General features: G+C 37.9%; 1 protein-coding gene across 3 annotated transcripts in view; it reads right to left on the bottom strand.

Moving 5' to 3' along the window:
- Positions 1-15,279, bottom strand: part of LOC140141237 (D-beta-hydroxybutyrate dehydrogenase, mitochondrial-like) — a 42,794-nt gene extending 27,515 nt beyond the window's left edge. For all 3 annotated transcript variants that reach the window (XR_011857381.1, XR_011857382.1, XM_072163041.1), the window contains exon 1: positions 13,980-15,279. Coding sequence is in view for 1 of the 3 variants with exons in the window: in XM_072163041.1 (XP_072019142.1) it covers positions 13,980-14,319 (340 nt within the window). In the remaining 2 variants the exon portion in view is untranslated. The remainder of the gene's footprint in view (positions 1-13,979) is intronic.
- Positions 15,280-16,234: the final 955 nt, after the last annotated feature.

Genomic DNA, 16,234 nt, shown 5'->3' with positions numbered 1-16,234 from the left:
TTTCTGGTTGAAAGTCGCCTGAAATAACCAGAAATATGAGGAATAAGCAATTTTGCGATCTTTTAGAGCTGAATTATCAAAATCAAGGGTCTTTCAGAGCTCTATTTTGGTCAAATTTAGGGGTCTCTTAGCTTGGAGCTGCCAACCCCCCCCCCCTCCCACAAAGGGGGGGTTCTGGGGGAACATACCCGTTTGGTCATTTGTGTTAATGTGGGCAAACATGTTGGGAAAATATTTTGTAAACACTTATATCATTATTAGAATGCTTTACATCAAATTTTCAAAAATATTATCTGAATGATATTAAAACGTTTTATACCCAATGTTTAACCCGACATTTAAACGTTTGGGTAATAATCAGTAATCACATCGTGATCATTGCTATACATGACTGTAAATGATGTGTAATAATCCGGCCGTGTACATGTAATAATCTGGCCGTGTATAGGTTATAGAAGCACGGGATTGACCATTGGGGTACCTAATGATAATCTTCTCATGATAATCTGATTGTGTATCAGGCCTTAGTGCCACTGACCTTGTCCAAGTGTTTATATCAATCACAATGCTTGATTTGATTAGGTGTTGATTAAATGGGTTCATGGTTGGGTCTTGGGGTCATAGCAGGTCTTTATAGGTCACTAATATAAATGGACCTATAATGGACTTACATGTCAAGTTAATGTGCAGTGGGATTTTATATAAATCCAACCAAAAATTTAACGCTTGTTGAAGTGATTTAAAAAATATTGTGTTGTCAACAACTAGTCAATTCATAGGCCTAATCACGGCCGTTCGCCGCCTATGCGTGATGTCTACTTTTATCTAGAGCGCCCTCAGTTTTGACTTAAGGAGTCTTATTTCGTTAAAGTGGTGTAGGGCGATACAAAGAGTTATAATTGTAAACTACCGATACCAATTAGCACATAAAAGTATAGCGGTACTGTTGACTCAAAATTCCCATACCGCCCAACCCTACATAGTTACCGAATGTAATCGGTCGCCGATAATGGCGACGAAATGTCCTTTCGAAGTTGAAAATAGCCCATTTTGATCACTAGAATAGACCCACAAAAACACTCCCAATTATATTTTATTAATTTTTTCAAGTAAACCAGAAGCTTTAGATAAAAATGCTATCCAAGAGTTACCGTTCACACTCCTTAGATGCTTGATAATAGACAACATATGTCCGTACACCATCACTAAATTCACTCACTGCACAAAATGCGAATCATACCGTACGGTATAGCGTATTTTAGTCAGAATATTGGAACATAAAAACAGTTAATAATATCATCCTCGCTTTATTTACAAGTAAAACAGATGCTAATGATAATAATTTGTGCGAGCATAACAGTGTCACAGTCCATATACTTTGCAGAAATGATATGACATGTACTGATAATACACGCACTATAGCCACTCATGATACTGTACTACAGTACAGTACATGTACATGTAAACTCTACATAGAAACCCAAAAGTATAACATGTAGTGTGTGTGCGCTGACTGAAATCATTGTGAGTTGCGATTTTGTTGTCAAACCCTTACGAAGCATTAATTTGCTTCGTGTGAGATACGTAACGATACGCTATGACTTTTCGCTTGTTTTTACCAATCTCGATAAATTCTCCATTTTTTATATTTTGTCCTTCAGTAGTTCTTTACAATGCCGAAATAGTGTATCGGTATGTTCTGATATCATCGTCGCACTCTTCCGAAGAATAAATTTGGTCCGATTTACAAATGTAACGCTACGCGATGAGTTTTAGCTTGTTTCAACCAGCTACGTAACTAAATGCTCTACGGGCCAAAATTTCCGTATTAATTTACGGGTTCCGTAGCAATTTACGGGTTCCGTAGCAATTTTTTGGGTTCCGTAGCAATTTACGGGTTCCGTAGCAATTTACGGGTTCCGGAGCAAATTTACGGGTTCCGTAGCAATTTACGGGTTCCGTAGCAATTTACGGGTTCCGTAGCAATTTACGGGTTCCGTAGCAATTTACTGGTTCCTTAGCAATTTACGGGTTCCGTAGCAATTTACGGGGTAGCAATCGGGTTCCGTAGCAATTCCCGATAAAATTCTACATTGTCTAATATCTTGTTCTGTACTGGGTTCCGTAGTACTTTACGATGCTGAAATAACCTACCGGTATGTTCCGATTTCATCATTAAGCTCCTACGAAAGACCAATTATGTACGCAACAATACACGATAAGTTTTAGTCTATTTTAACCAGCTACGTAACTTATTTTTTACGGGCCTAAAATCTGGAGTAAATTGTACATTTTGCTGTGTCGTACTTCTTTACGATGTTAAATAGGCTAAAATAGCGTGCATCGGTATGTTCAGATTCACCGTCACAGTTTATGTTTACTGACCGGGTCTTCAAGAATCGGACTTTCACTTTGGAATAGATTCAATTAAACTTACATTAATTGCTTTAGCTTAGAGACAAAATTATTGTTAAATTGAAGATATTGGACACTTTAACTATTATATAACCATGATCTAATGGGATTTTAAGGAAGCTTAACTTTCAGTAAGCTTAAAAACCTAACTTTCAGTAAGCTTAAAAACTTAACTTTCAGTAAGCTTAAAGCGTATTACGTGTCCATATCTTCAACGTACTCATCAGTAACGGTGGGCATTCGCTGTGTAGGCGTCTGACACGCCACAAACGTATATACGAGACTAATAGTTTACCCCCTCAGTTTTCGTTGTTTTCGATAAAAGTAGACGTTAAAAACGGCCGTGTAATGGACATTCCATGTCAAAATGCACTTCTGAGGTGGCAAACGTATTAGGTAGGCCCATATGCCAAATAGCAAACTGAATAATTCGCTTATTTTTATATGGACTACAACAAAAAATTGCATAAATCCGACGAAAATTAGTCGCTTGTTGAAATACTTTTTTTTTTAATTTCTAAAATATTTCAGTATTGTAATAATAATATAACCTATTGATATGGGCATTCCATATGTCAAAAAATGCGCTTATGAGATGATAAAACGTATATCATGTAGGCCGTACATCCAAGTTGCAATGTAGCCTAGATCTTTAACGCCCTCCCTCATATTTATATTCATGAAAATCCTCTGGACAAGAACTAAATCATTTAATCAGCCTAAATAGAATGGGAGCCCTAGGGATACTGCACTAGCCTATTAAAATTACTCTGCAAGTGACGCGACTGCGAATATGATCACAGATATTGGAAGGGAGAAAGTTCCCCCCTTCAATTAATGTAAAATTAGCATATATTAGTTTTCTGTATTTTCCAACAGTGCTCGAAAGCAGGAGACCCTTTTTTCTTTTTTCAAATGTGAGATTCTGAGGGATACACCCCTATAGAGTACCTAAACAAGAACTGTCTTTAAAAAAGACAACGCCGTGGAATCGTGGATGAAGATCATGTTTCATTACTTTGCATTGACAAGTACTAGTACTTGGAATGGTAGTAGGCCTAATATTTTGTGTGTGTGGCACAATGGGAAATATCTTCGGCATTTATTAGTAAATACCACCAATGACATACTTGGAAATACTCAAGAATTTTCATGTTGAAAGCTGAAACAAAGGGCTCAATGGAAATCACATCCTCCGAAACTTGAAAGTGATTTGTATTGACTCTCTAATAAACATATTAAGGCCTATATATATGTGTATAAAGTTTTCCTAAAGCATTCCAAAGTGTTAAAATGTCTTGAAAAATCTAAAACAAACAAAAAACTGACAAATATCAAAAATTGAGGAGGGAGGGGACAAGTACCAAAACATGAAGTTTTTTTGGCCTTACATTTAGTACAAAAATGCGAAATTCTGATTGATTTTTTTAATGATGTTAGATTTCTGATTTGATTCTTCTTTTAGATTGAGTGAAACACTAGTGCCTTTAAAGTTGTGTATGAGTTATTAAAACCAAATCACGCCGGATAACCGGGAGTTAATAACACTATTAAATTCATCGAAAAATTCGGCAAATTTTAACTCTAAGTATCCATCTATGATCCGCCTCTGATAACAACCCTAATAATTAATATAATAATACTGGCATGTCAAAATGCATAGCATGCCATGCAATATCAAATAAAAGATTTGACATTTTATCAGACAAACTCTGACACATGACGGTAGCCAAGTAGAGATAAAAGAAAGACTTTTTTGCAGCTCTAGTTATATATGCGAGTTGGTTGACCTATCCAGTATGTGTGTACTACAAAGAAACGATTTATCATTATATTTTTCATGTTTATGTTCAAATTTCATAGTCTACCGACTCTTTCTATACGCCATAAAACTACATTGTATATTGAATGTTATTATTTTCATAAAAGATTTGAAAGCCATAGATTTGATTTATCATAGTTTCTATAAATATCAAAATACCAGTCGATAATAATTCAACATACTTTGATGACTAATATAAACAGTATTGAGCCAATAGCGGTCTTAGAAAAAGGTTCTATACTGTCCTGTATAACTTGTATAGAACCCTTAGAAAAGGTTCTTGAAAATTGAAGAAACGCAAAACGTTTCTTTCTGGCATGCCTTTGTATAGCCTTTTCAGGTCTAAATTGGTTCTTTCTGGTATTTTCCGAACTTTTTGGTGTAATAGTTACCCCACCTTACTAAATTATGACCATTTTTTAAAATGGGCATGTACGACAGTAGGAAGGTTGGTATAAAACGTTTATGTTGTGTTTTAAATGTTATAAAACGTTTCAACAAATGTTGCTCAAAACGTTTGCAGTCATGCACGTTATTTAAACGTTTTCTTTCAAATGTTTTGTTTGGAAGAAGTTTTTGTATACGGCATGTACTACTACACTACATCATTGTATCATTGGCAGTATACAATGAGCGAATTGTTGGGTGGAGACCCGGGCACCGGAAAGACTACTCTGCTTTTGATGCAAACCCTGACCATGTAAAATGCAGATATGAACATACACACGAAATCGTATGTAGACCATGACGGCGTTACCAACATATGGTTAATTAACAGTCTTAATGCTACGTAAGGTTTTCAGTAAATTATTTAAATACTTTTTATACTGTATGCAGACAAAGATTAAAAATCCTCATGACATTTCTTTCAAAAAATAGATAGGAGAAGGAGTGGTGGTAGGTAATTAGTAGTTCCCAACTTGAATTTACGGTGATGTCGGTGAAGGTAGTAATTAGGGATAAGGCAGTTTTAAATTCGGTACACGACCAGCCTCCACCCCTTGTATAGGTCAGTGGCTATTCGCCGGACCGTCCGGGCAAAATGGGTATTATTTTGTTGTAGCTTGTTGTTGGCATGAATGTTAGGCTAAACAAGGATGATAGAGGTTGTGGGGAGGGGGGGGGGTACTTCTTTGCAGAATTGCCTTTTCAGCAATTTGTCTTGAACATGCTGACGGCTTCCCATCAGGATTACATAAGTTCAATGACCTCCACTATACCATCTGCCATGTCCATGTCCAGTTCTGTAAAAGCAATGGTCTATGGTAAAAGTGACCAGTGGCTAACCAACAAAACCAAAAACCACATTGCACAGTTGTGTCAATATCAAAATCGCATGTTTTTGAAGACATTGAACTTTGTACCGCGTCATTCAATTCATTCTTATATTCGATTATTTACAAAATAGTAAATAAAAGAAAACATTGCACGAATGATTAGCTTCATTTATTTACTTATTCATGAAAAGTGTCATGTCAGCTGCGTGTGAATCGGTAGTGTCTCATATCCCTGGTTCAGTCAACCTCTGATTGCGCTGTTCCAGGTGAAATCAATCACCCCTATGGAAGACATGATGACCTTAATCTCACAGGGGGTGTAGATTTCAAATGGAGTCACCCATTTACCATACACCCCATTTGAAACATGTGAGATTAAGGGCATGTCTAAGTTCCACAGGGGGGTTTAACTGGAATAGCACACGTCTGGATCATGAACTTGATGTACTATCAAAACGTTTTAGTTTTAAAATTAGAATTTTGCACTAACATTCATTTGTTTATGTTACACAGAAAGCAAAATACTCAGGTTAACGAACCGGGATTTGTTTTCGAACAATTTTGTACGATGTGCCACGAAGACTTTTTGATGCTAACTTTCTCAATACCTACTTTTTGCTGTTTTTGCAACCCGGTATCCATGATATGGGTAGCCCCCCCCCCCTACACAAATTTTTCCCAATACGCATCCAAGTAGCGCCCAATTTACCGAAAATTTTATACTTTTCAGTGCATTATTGCCCAAATGCGCCCAAGCGTTGGTCTTCTCTGAAAACCCACCCATCGATATACCAAAAATGTCAGCAGCTAAATGAAGCGCCTGCACCCCGAGCCAGTTTTAGGGCATTCTCGTGAGTCCTCGGTACAAATGGCTATACGGGGCCCGGCATAGTGCCGCTAAAATGGGTCTCATTTTCGGCCTTCTGATATTAATGTCCTCTTTTTTGTGTGAAAATAGGTGGATTATTATATTATTCCCAAAATGTTTTCACATTTGTCGGAAAGTTGGCCCATCGTGAATCTTTAGCCAAAAGTTCCCAAAACACAAAAATCGTCGAAACTCAAACTAATACGCACTCACTGAAGTGGTCTTTTATCAACTCCCTCTCATCCTAATGCATTGCTTTTCAGTAACCAAATCATGCTAATGGCAATCATTTCACCGATACGACGGACCTTGCGGTTTTTTCTCTACATTATTGCATTATATTTTTCAAAATATTGTCATAATTTTAAACAAGTTAAACTACATAATACATCTAAAACGGTATCGCAGCACACATTGCCAAATGTTATATTTCAGCGCTGGTAATATGACGATCCCCATTTTTTTTTTTATTTTCACTAATTGAGGGGCTTTTTACCCAATAACCCTAGTTTTTGGTGTCACAAATTTCACCGAAAGATCCATTGTTTCAAATTGCTGGCCCGGGATTGCTCAGTCATGTCAGTGGCCGCAAATCATGGATACCCAAAGTTATGTGGCCCCCTCATGGAATGAGAAGCTTATTTTAAATGCCCACAAATATCGACAAAACACAAACATTTCAAACAAGCCAGCTCATAATGGCATGATTTGGGGGTAAACCATGCAATGAAATAATCTGTCATCGACCTAATTTTGCTCCAATTTAGCAATAAATTTTGCGGGGACCACACATAATAATGACACTCACCCATCCGTGAATGTGAACTTGAAGTATATAATGCCCATACCTATTATGATTTACCGGTAAACATGCGTTTTTCACCGTCAATGTATATAGGAAACTGGTGGGCGGATAATGATTTTGATATGACCCATGGATAGACAGTCTGAACCCGAGTAAAGAACTTGCAATATATTTTTATTCAAAATAAACACCGAGTCAAAATAGAAATAATAGAATTTTTTTAATCATTAGTAACTTTTTTGTCCTTTTGAGAAAGGTCCCGTCAGGCAGAATAACACGTTATTATGGTAACCAAAACTGGTGTTTCTGGTGTTGTGATAGAACAAACAAACAAACATATTTATGTAAGCAATGACACGGAGGGGGTTGTCAATCGTTATACCGTAAAATATCGTTAATAAGCATGTGCCTATTAACGAGTTGCAAAGGACGAATTTTAGAGTAGGCCTATACACTTTTATCTGTGTATCTGTGCATGTTACAGATATTTGTACAGGAAAAAATGAAAAAGTTTAATAAATTACCCTAAAATTTGTTATTGTCCGAGCAACTCGTTAATAGGCACATATGCTTACTAACGAATTTTTACGGTATAGGCCTAATGTCTCAATATTCGACGTCGGTCATTCGATTCATCAAGTATTCGTTACTTATCTGTTTCAAGTTGTTTTTTCTTTTATAACGAATCTTTGTTGACCGTGGCGAAACAAGTAGGGCCTATTCGTCATTGAATATATGATAGCCAATTGACCTTTTCGGTAAATCCCATAAGCCTTTGAGAGTACACCTGAGAACTCGTCATTTGACGTCACGCCGACTTGCAAATATGCGCAGTAACGATGTTCGATAAACGATGTGCGCATTGGGTTGTAGGTCTACTCGCAAAGGCTTATGGGATTTACCGAAAAGGTTAATACCTTTCGCCACCAAACAATCAATGGCGAATACGTTTTTCACTTACAAGGTACGGTACAAACGTTTTAGTTAAAAGATAAAAGTGATTTGAATAACGAATATTCAGTCTGAAATTGGTCTGAACCAGGTCCGAGAGTCCCGTTTGTCCGATTTCGGGCAACAAATACTCATATATAGTTATTACGCGGGTTGTTTCACCGCAATCGGGACTTTAAAATAAGACCAAAAAGTTAGTCAAGTGAGTATACTATTAATAGTAAGCTGGATGGCCTAATAAAGGCTGAACACTGATGTTTCAGCAAAATTAGGGGCAATTTAGGGCCTCTCAACATGTTCAAACAATTACTCAGAAATTTAAACAAGAACTGCCTTGAAAAATGCAGTCGTGGTTCTTACAATCAAGTTCACATGATGACAATACGGGCTTACTTAGTTTGGCTCCAATATTACAACCATCGAGATAAATTGCACATGATGTACATGATATAGAGGCCTAAATGCATGTAAAGAGATGACACTGAATTGCTTAATTCCGAAAGAAATCTACACCACTGTTGATGTGAAATACTAAAAAATAGGTACTGCAATATTTAATAAAATCGGAAATCGGAAGATAATGAAGATATGCTGCATCGAATATTTTACGTCGATTATTCGGCGTATGGCCACTAATTTGATCATTATTCATCGCCAGAATCTATCACTAGCATCCACAACATGCGCATCTATTAGTACACAGTTCTTCAACCCCAATACAAAGATCTGTACATTCATTGAATGATCTTTGAAACTTTGTGTACAAAAACTCATACTCTGCAACTTGAGGTCAAATTTTGCACTATAATTGTTTAATTGAATTTATTGGACTATGCCATTGGAATGAGGCTATTATGGTCCACATCAGTGTATGTAATCACAGATACAAGCAACAAAATATTTACAATTACAACGACCAATAGGATAATAACCTCAAATAACAAATATAAATTGTATACAATTAAATTTAAATGTCAAAAGTTAATATCTGCTTTACTATTTTCTTCGCCCGAGTAATCAAAGTTCAAAATACGTGAAACAAAACAAAATGGGAACTATCATCTATTCTTCACAAGTTCACGGACCTGGAGTAAATAGCGTAAATAGATAAAGTAGGCGTGCTTTATCAAGAACAAGAGCCTAACTTTGAATACGTGAAGCACTCTGACGTTGGTTGCACAGTCAATGTCCTCTTTCAGTAAACACAATATAAATATTATTTATCTAAAATATAAATATATACCACCCACGTCAGATACACTTCTTTAGTAAATTGCAATGCAATACATTCATAAACCCAGTTGAAGATTATCGTAAATGAATAAACTCGTTATGCACGTGCTATTTCAAGAGTGTTCGCATTTTATCATGTTTTGAGATAAGGTTATTGATTGCGAGTTTCCTGTTGGAGATTGTAAAGGGACGAGATAACTTTGAATTATTAATGACCCATTGTTTTCTTAATTTGAAGACCTGAGCGCAAGAAGACCGTAAGCCCACTTGGCCCCTCAACATGTATACACTAAAGTTACGTGTAGTGTTTTATAATGTATAATGCATGTTCCAGGGTGAAAACATCATGAAAGGTTGTGAAAGATTTGTTTTGGCCCCTGAAGATGTATAAAACATTACCAAACTATACGAAACTATACGCAACTTTAGTATACATGTTGAGGGGCCAAGTGAATTTTCGGTTTTCTTCTCTCAGGTCTTCATTTTGAAAGGAGCATGACGAGTGGCACTGACCAATATCATGAATTATATATTCGACTGCGGAGTTGGCGACTACAAAGTTTTTCCAAGCAACACGATTCAGAGCAACTACCCAGCAAACACAAAACGTTTTCGACATCATTCGCAAAAGGTTATAAAAGGTTGTCAGAAAACGTTTAAATGTCGGGTTATATAAAGGGCATATTAAGAGTATAAAACGTTTTCTTTACCTTAAAAAACATTTTTTGATAATCTACTGCTCAGCAAACAAAAATGTTTTACAGAAAACGTTTAAATGTCGGGTTATATAAAGGGTATAAAAACGGTTTAATAACATTCCAAAAACATTCTTGAAAACTTGATACAAAACATTCTAAACAGAATGTTATTTTGGGAGTTGAAAAAATATATTTTGCGAAAAATGTTTGCCCAAAATATTTGCAATAACGTTTTAAAAACGTTTTCATGACCTTTATATAACCCGACATTTAAATGTTATTAAAAGGTTTTGAAAAGAACATTTTAAGAACATTTCTGTGTTTGCTGGGTTCAAATATTTTAACATAATGTTATTTAAGTATTGACAAAAAATTTGGCAAAAATTTGGCGGAGGGGGGGGGGCAGGGGCGAAGCCAGCTTTCTTGGTCAGGGGGGGGCAAAATAAAATTTTGAGGGCACAGACGAAAATTGGAGTTACATCATACAATACATAGAGACTGTTATGTCTTCGAGCTTCCCGAAAAGGGCTTTATTGGGATGATGTGCGCGCGTAGCTTGAAAAAAAAATGGTATTTTACACTATTTTCGCCCATTATCCGGCTAAAAAAGGGCTTTATTGTTACAATGTGCGCGCGTAGCGCGGAAAATTTTTATATTTTACACTATTTTGGCCCTGAATTTTGCTAGAAAAGGGGCTCCTTGCCTTTTTTCTTTTTTTGCCCTCCTGATTTTCTCTTTCATTTTTTTTTTGTCAGAGGGGCACTTTTTCTTTCATTTTTTGTCAGGGGGCACTCTGCCCCCTGCCCCCGCTGGCTACGCTACTGAGGGGGTGTACTCTCTTCACCTAACAGTTTTGCTACTCGTAAAAAATACTTTAAATAAATGGGTCCAGCCCACGAACTTTCATGGCTCAGAGTCTCAGACTCTCCCAAGGAACTCACACATGACATCTCACAGGTGACATTCGCGTTCACCAGTCTATTTGTGCTTCCCTTAATTATCATGCATGACTTATTTTAGGTTCAATAAGCATGATAAGTATGCAACATGTGCAATAAAAATGGTAAAACAAAATTATTTTGCCGATTTTATGTAGCTTTATAATTATGAAAAGTTTTTCCAGGGCTCAAATTTGATGGTCTCCCAAGGAACTCACACATGACATTAACACAGGTGACATTCGCGTTCACCAGTCTATTTATGCTACCCTTAATTATCATGTATGACTTATTTTACGTTCAATATTAAAAAGCATTAAAGTATGCAACATGTGCAACGAAAATTGTAAAACTAAATTATTTTGCCGATTTTATGTAATAATGTAACCTATGAAAAGTTTTTCCAGGGCTCAAATTGAACGGCCCGGCAAGTTGTATTATTAACATGATATTGTGTCCAGTTTGAACTTGTCCTTGTCTCCAGTTGAAGATTTGAATAAAATCTAACCACTACGGCAACGACTAAACAAAATTGCAACTACAATCCACGAAAAAAAGGTTGGCACACTTTGCCTGTCTTTTGGTATATCTCTGCCCCCGCTCCCCCAATTCAATGTTGGACCAAGCCATGTTGTCAACAGGTCCGTGAGACCCTCCAACATTGACAGGTGGGGAAGGGTGAGATATAGGGGGGCGTCTGTACTTCACATATATTGCATGCATGTTTCCCTCGCCTCCCCAATTTTAATAGGGCCCGCGTTTCCCTTGTTTAGTGCAAGTGTGCCAACTATTAATTTCGCGGATTGTAGGCCATACACTTAAAATATTTGTGACCGTACACCACGAATGAGCCGTAAATGTCCTCAATTGTATTCTGAGTTACAGTGTAAAATGGGCATGAAGGTCATATTCATTTCAATTTGGTGCTACGTGTATCTCATTAAATGAGGTACACGTAGCACCAAATAGAGGTACCTATGAATACGACCTTCATGCCCTTTTTACACTGTAACTCATAATACAATTGAGGACATTTACGGCTCATTCGTGGTGTACGGTCACATTTATACATCTGGGCTAATTAATCGGTTAATTTATCAACAAGTTAGGAGTTTTTCGTTAGTACTCATTTTTATGTTGATATGAAGAGCACGTCTCTGTTTACGTCTCTCGCCATCTCAGGCTTCGTCACATTTGCCTTTATCTGTATCTTATCTGAGCATTATCTCATTTTAAGGGCAAAGATGATGGGGGGGGTTAAGACAAATGACCATACTAGCTCTCATACTGGTATGCTCCTCGGAAAGACAAGACCCCTTTTTTGGGGACGGGGGGGGGGTTTGCAGCTCCGAAAGACCCTCTAAATTTGACCAAAATAGAGCTAATAAAGACCGCCTTGAATTTGATAATTTCAGCTCTATAAAAAAGATCCCAAAATTGCGCATTCCTCATATTTCTGCCGTTTCAGACGATTTGCAACAAGAAAGCCAAGAATGAGACCCTTGTATGTTCGCAGCCCCAAAATGCCCCCCCCACCCTTTTTCTTTACCGGTACGCCGTCCGCTCTCAAAGACCCACCACCTCAAAATTCCGGGGCAGCAATACCCACCAAATATTTATGATGTGCAACCCCTCCCCCATGTCCCCCGGGCCCCCTTGGGATCTCTCTCACTTATTAGTGTAGATGGAGAGGATAAATGCCCCCGTCTTTGACTATACGGTACTCCATACGCTTGTGACATGATTTGTTCTGCAACTGTTCCATCACAAGCGAGGAGCCTCCTCAGCTGGCATCCAAACTGTTTCATTGGATATCCAAGCACGAGAAACGGAAACCTGGAAGACCCGCCCTGACATATAGATATCCTGAAAGATGACATTGGACTGGGGTAGCAGACTTCAGGACAGCAAATTAAGGAAGGTCAGATAAATGTGTGAAATTCGAATTCAGGAAGTCAGCAGCACCGTACACCGTATTCCTCTACCCCGTTTTCTCCCTTACCATGGCTTTGAGGTCTCAAACAGCTATTTCATTAATTTAATAATGGGGTATGACAAGCAAAATATTTGTGGTTTTATTATATGTTAAAAGTTTGGTCAACATAGTAAAAAATTAGAATGGTAGGTATAACCGGTCCTTATATTTTTGCTACTAGCCGAGCCTCGAGAAACCGGCCCTTGACTTTTTTTTATCATTGGTCCTTTTAATCATGACACCCCTTTCGAGGCCCGGTTCTAGGGGTATACATAGCCAGCATTCTAGGACATTACATGAGCCCCAAAATGGTTCTTTCTGGCCTGTACAGAATGTTTCACGTTAATAGCGAAATGGTTCTCTTTGCATGGGCTTTCTGCAGAAGCCTTATAGAACTAATTAAGGTTTTACAAACAGGGCCCCTTACAATTCTTACGCACATTTTTAGTAGTTTTTACTTGGAACCTTTTTTCTAAGAGTGAAGCTGAATGAACTTCAAATTACATGTAATCAGGTGTCATATATAAATGAAGCGCAGCTCTCGCATTTACACGGCGTTTTCACATCACACCCGCATGGCCTTAGATTACAAAAGCCAAATCAAGTCCGTATTCAAATGTGTGTTTGGGGTGGTTTTTTGGGGGTTTTTTGGGGGGTGTCTTTTTATACAAGACTGAAAGTGAATCTTGACCATGTTGACCAGTGACTGCCGCGGCACGTTTCCAAAAAAGTTTTGGGAGTACATTTGCCTACATCATGCAAGACCCCAGTGAAGGGAGATGGACCTCTTGAAGTTCTTGGTGGACTCTTTAAGGGGGTTGTTGCGTCGCATTTCTCAGCATTGACTACGGGCCTCCTCCCATATTAGTAACTCATCTAATCTCTTCCTTGCAATTATTCTAAAATATTGGCAGGTGACACTGGGTTCGGGCTCTAATTTGAGTCATTATTTTTCAACTTTATTATATGGAATTGATTGGAATATTAAAAGTTTACCTTTTTCGGGATACGCAATGTGTTTCTTCACCGTTTCCACTGCCGCCAAGACTTCGTCATCGTTCGTAACATCCATCTGCATAATAACCAATTTTGAAGATGCTTCAGACCTCAGTTTGTCAGCTCCCAAACCTTTACTATTTAAACACGCAGCAAAAACAGTGAATCCTAAAGAATCCAATCGTTTGGCCAATGCATGGCCAAATCCGGTGTCACAACCAGTGACCATAATGGCCTTGTTTTGCGGATCAACATGACCGCGTGGAAGGAGTCGGTTAAGGGCATTCCATGCCAGCAACGTGGCAACAAGTATGCCTACTATTAACATTAGGTCTATCATGATGATGAGGAGTCCAATATGTTCCGTAATTTTGACAAATTTTTACCAGTGGCTAGCAGAATAAAGTCACGTGGTTGTTTGGTATACGCAGCATACGATCATCCTTGGTTCGAATCTTGGTAATTTCTATGATTGTTGACTCCCTTAGTGCTGATTATAACAATTTCTCACATCATACACATGTAAAGGTCCTAATTTCGTCCAGGGTGACGACTTTTAATTGAAGAATTTTAGTCCAGAGAGCTCTCTTCCGATTTGACCACCCGATATACGAAGACACGACGTGCACTGAACTTGTGCCAAACAGAAGATAGCCAGGACCAAACTTACTGCAAACAAGTTTGACAAGGCAATGCCTGTATGCCCTGCAAATCAACTCCCACCGCGTAATACTATCACAGTCACTAGGGATCTCACCTCATTTAAGGTGAAATCGCGATGCCTTAACTCGTGCCTTGACTCCTGTTACGAGCCATGTAAGTAACTAGTTCAATTTAACAATTCAAGCGCATTATATGGCGTCGAAGTGAAGAAAAAAATAGAAAATTTGCTCTATTTAAAGTGAGAAAAAAAAGTGTTGTTGTCAGTACATACAGAAATCGTGACCTTCCACGCGAGCGAATGCGTAGTATAGTAGTGCGGTGCAAACAAGTGTACAATGCAACAAATTGAGAGCCTTGGCTTGTGATTTGTTTTCGGCCTTGTATTCGGTTCAAGCTATGAAGCAAACGCGACCATATCTGGGTCACCAACAAAAGCCCTCAGGCTATTCCGTTGCCAGATTGCCCTGTAGTTGTTCTGACAAGGAAAAATGGAGCGAAAGAAAAAGTTGTAAGCATGTCTCAGTGCTGGAATTGGCACGATTTTATACGTCTGCCGGCTCGACCGACACACTGGCCGCCGCGCTTTCACTTTTAGTAAATTTCTAAAAGTTTTTAAAAGCAATTGCTAGTTCTAAAGTAACGCACCTGGTAGAATTAGACCCGTTCGTAAACCGCGACGCCCCTCGACAATCAAGCGAAGCGAGCAGCGCACAGCGAGCGGTTGAGTTGGAGTTGGAGTGTAAAATGGCATTGGTAACAGACTGGGTACGAGGCTAGTGCTACGCACCTGGTAAAAACTTTTGGTTAGACTCCTACGTAGACCAGTGCCGGTACGCACGCGTTGTTGAAACTTCTGATCAGTGCGCTCGGGTAGAATGAAGTGTGGCGTAACAGTGTCGTTGGCCATGGCATGGATAGCTGACTGGACATTTCCCATGGTCAATTCAAAACCGGTAATTATAAATTATTATGAAGGAAAAAACTTGACCGCACGTTTTCAAAACATAGCAATAAAGGGTTAAGCTGAACTTTGGAATAACAGTAATGAATTGCGGTTTCGTCTAATAATGACCAGTTGTTATAGATAGCCAACAGTTCATTACATCACGGTACATGCAGAAAAACCCACCGTTTTGTACAGGTATGCCATATAAATACAGGTATTTACAACTCCAAATTCCAGAAAAATACAGCACTAATTTTTTGGACATTAAATATATTATTTTATTTTGTTTTTGCTAAATGAAACATAGCTAATATTAATAAATCATTTAGTTATTTTTAACTGGCAATGAAAGTCAAAAATTTCTTGTATTTTTGCAATTTGAGGGGAAATGGTCCAAAAATAATTTTTAATGTTTTCTTATATAGCTACTAGATTAAAAGACTTGACACAGGTCTAAGCAGTCAGAATGCTGAGTATATAGGCTACGAGTTAGCTTACAATTTTAATATTTATGTTATTTTTGATAATTGGTTGTGTAAAAAGATTAAAAAATATGTTTTCCAAAAATTATAATGTATAGGGCATATATCTTGCAATAAATTAGTCTTTATGTCTTTGGGTTTGTCAGTATACGAAAAACGCCCTA

Source organism: Amphiura filiformis, chromosome 19 (genome assembly GCF_039555335.1).
Source record: "Amphiura filiformis chromosome 19, Afil_fr2py, whole genome shotgun sequence".
Lineage (NCBI taxonomy): Eukaryota > Metazoa > Echinodermata > Ophiuroidea > Amphilepidida > Amphiuridae > Amphiura > Amphiura filiformis.
This window is presented reverse-complemented; position numbering and strand designations above follow the sequence as displayed.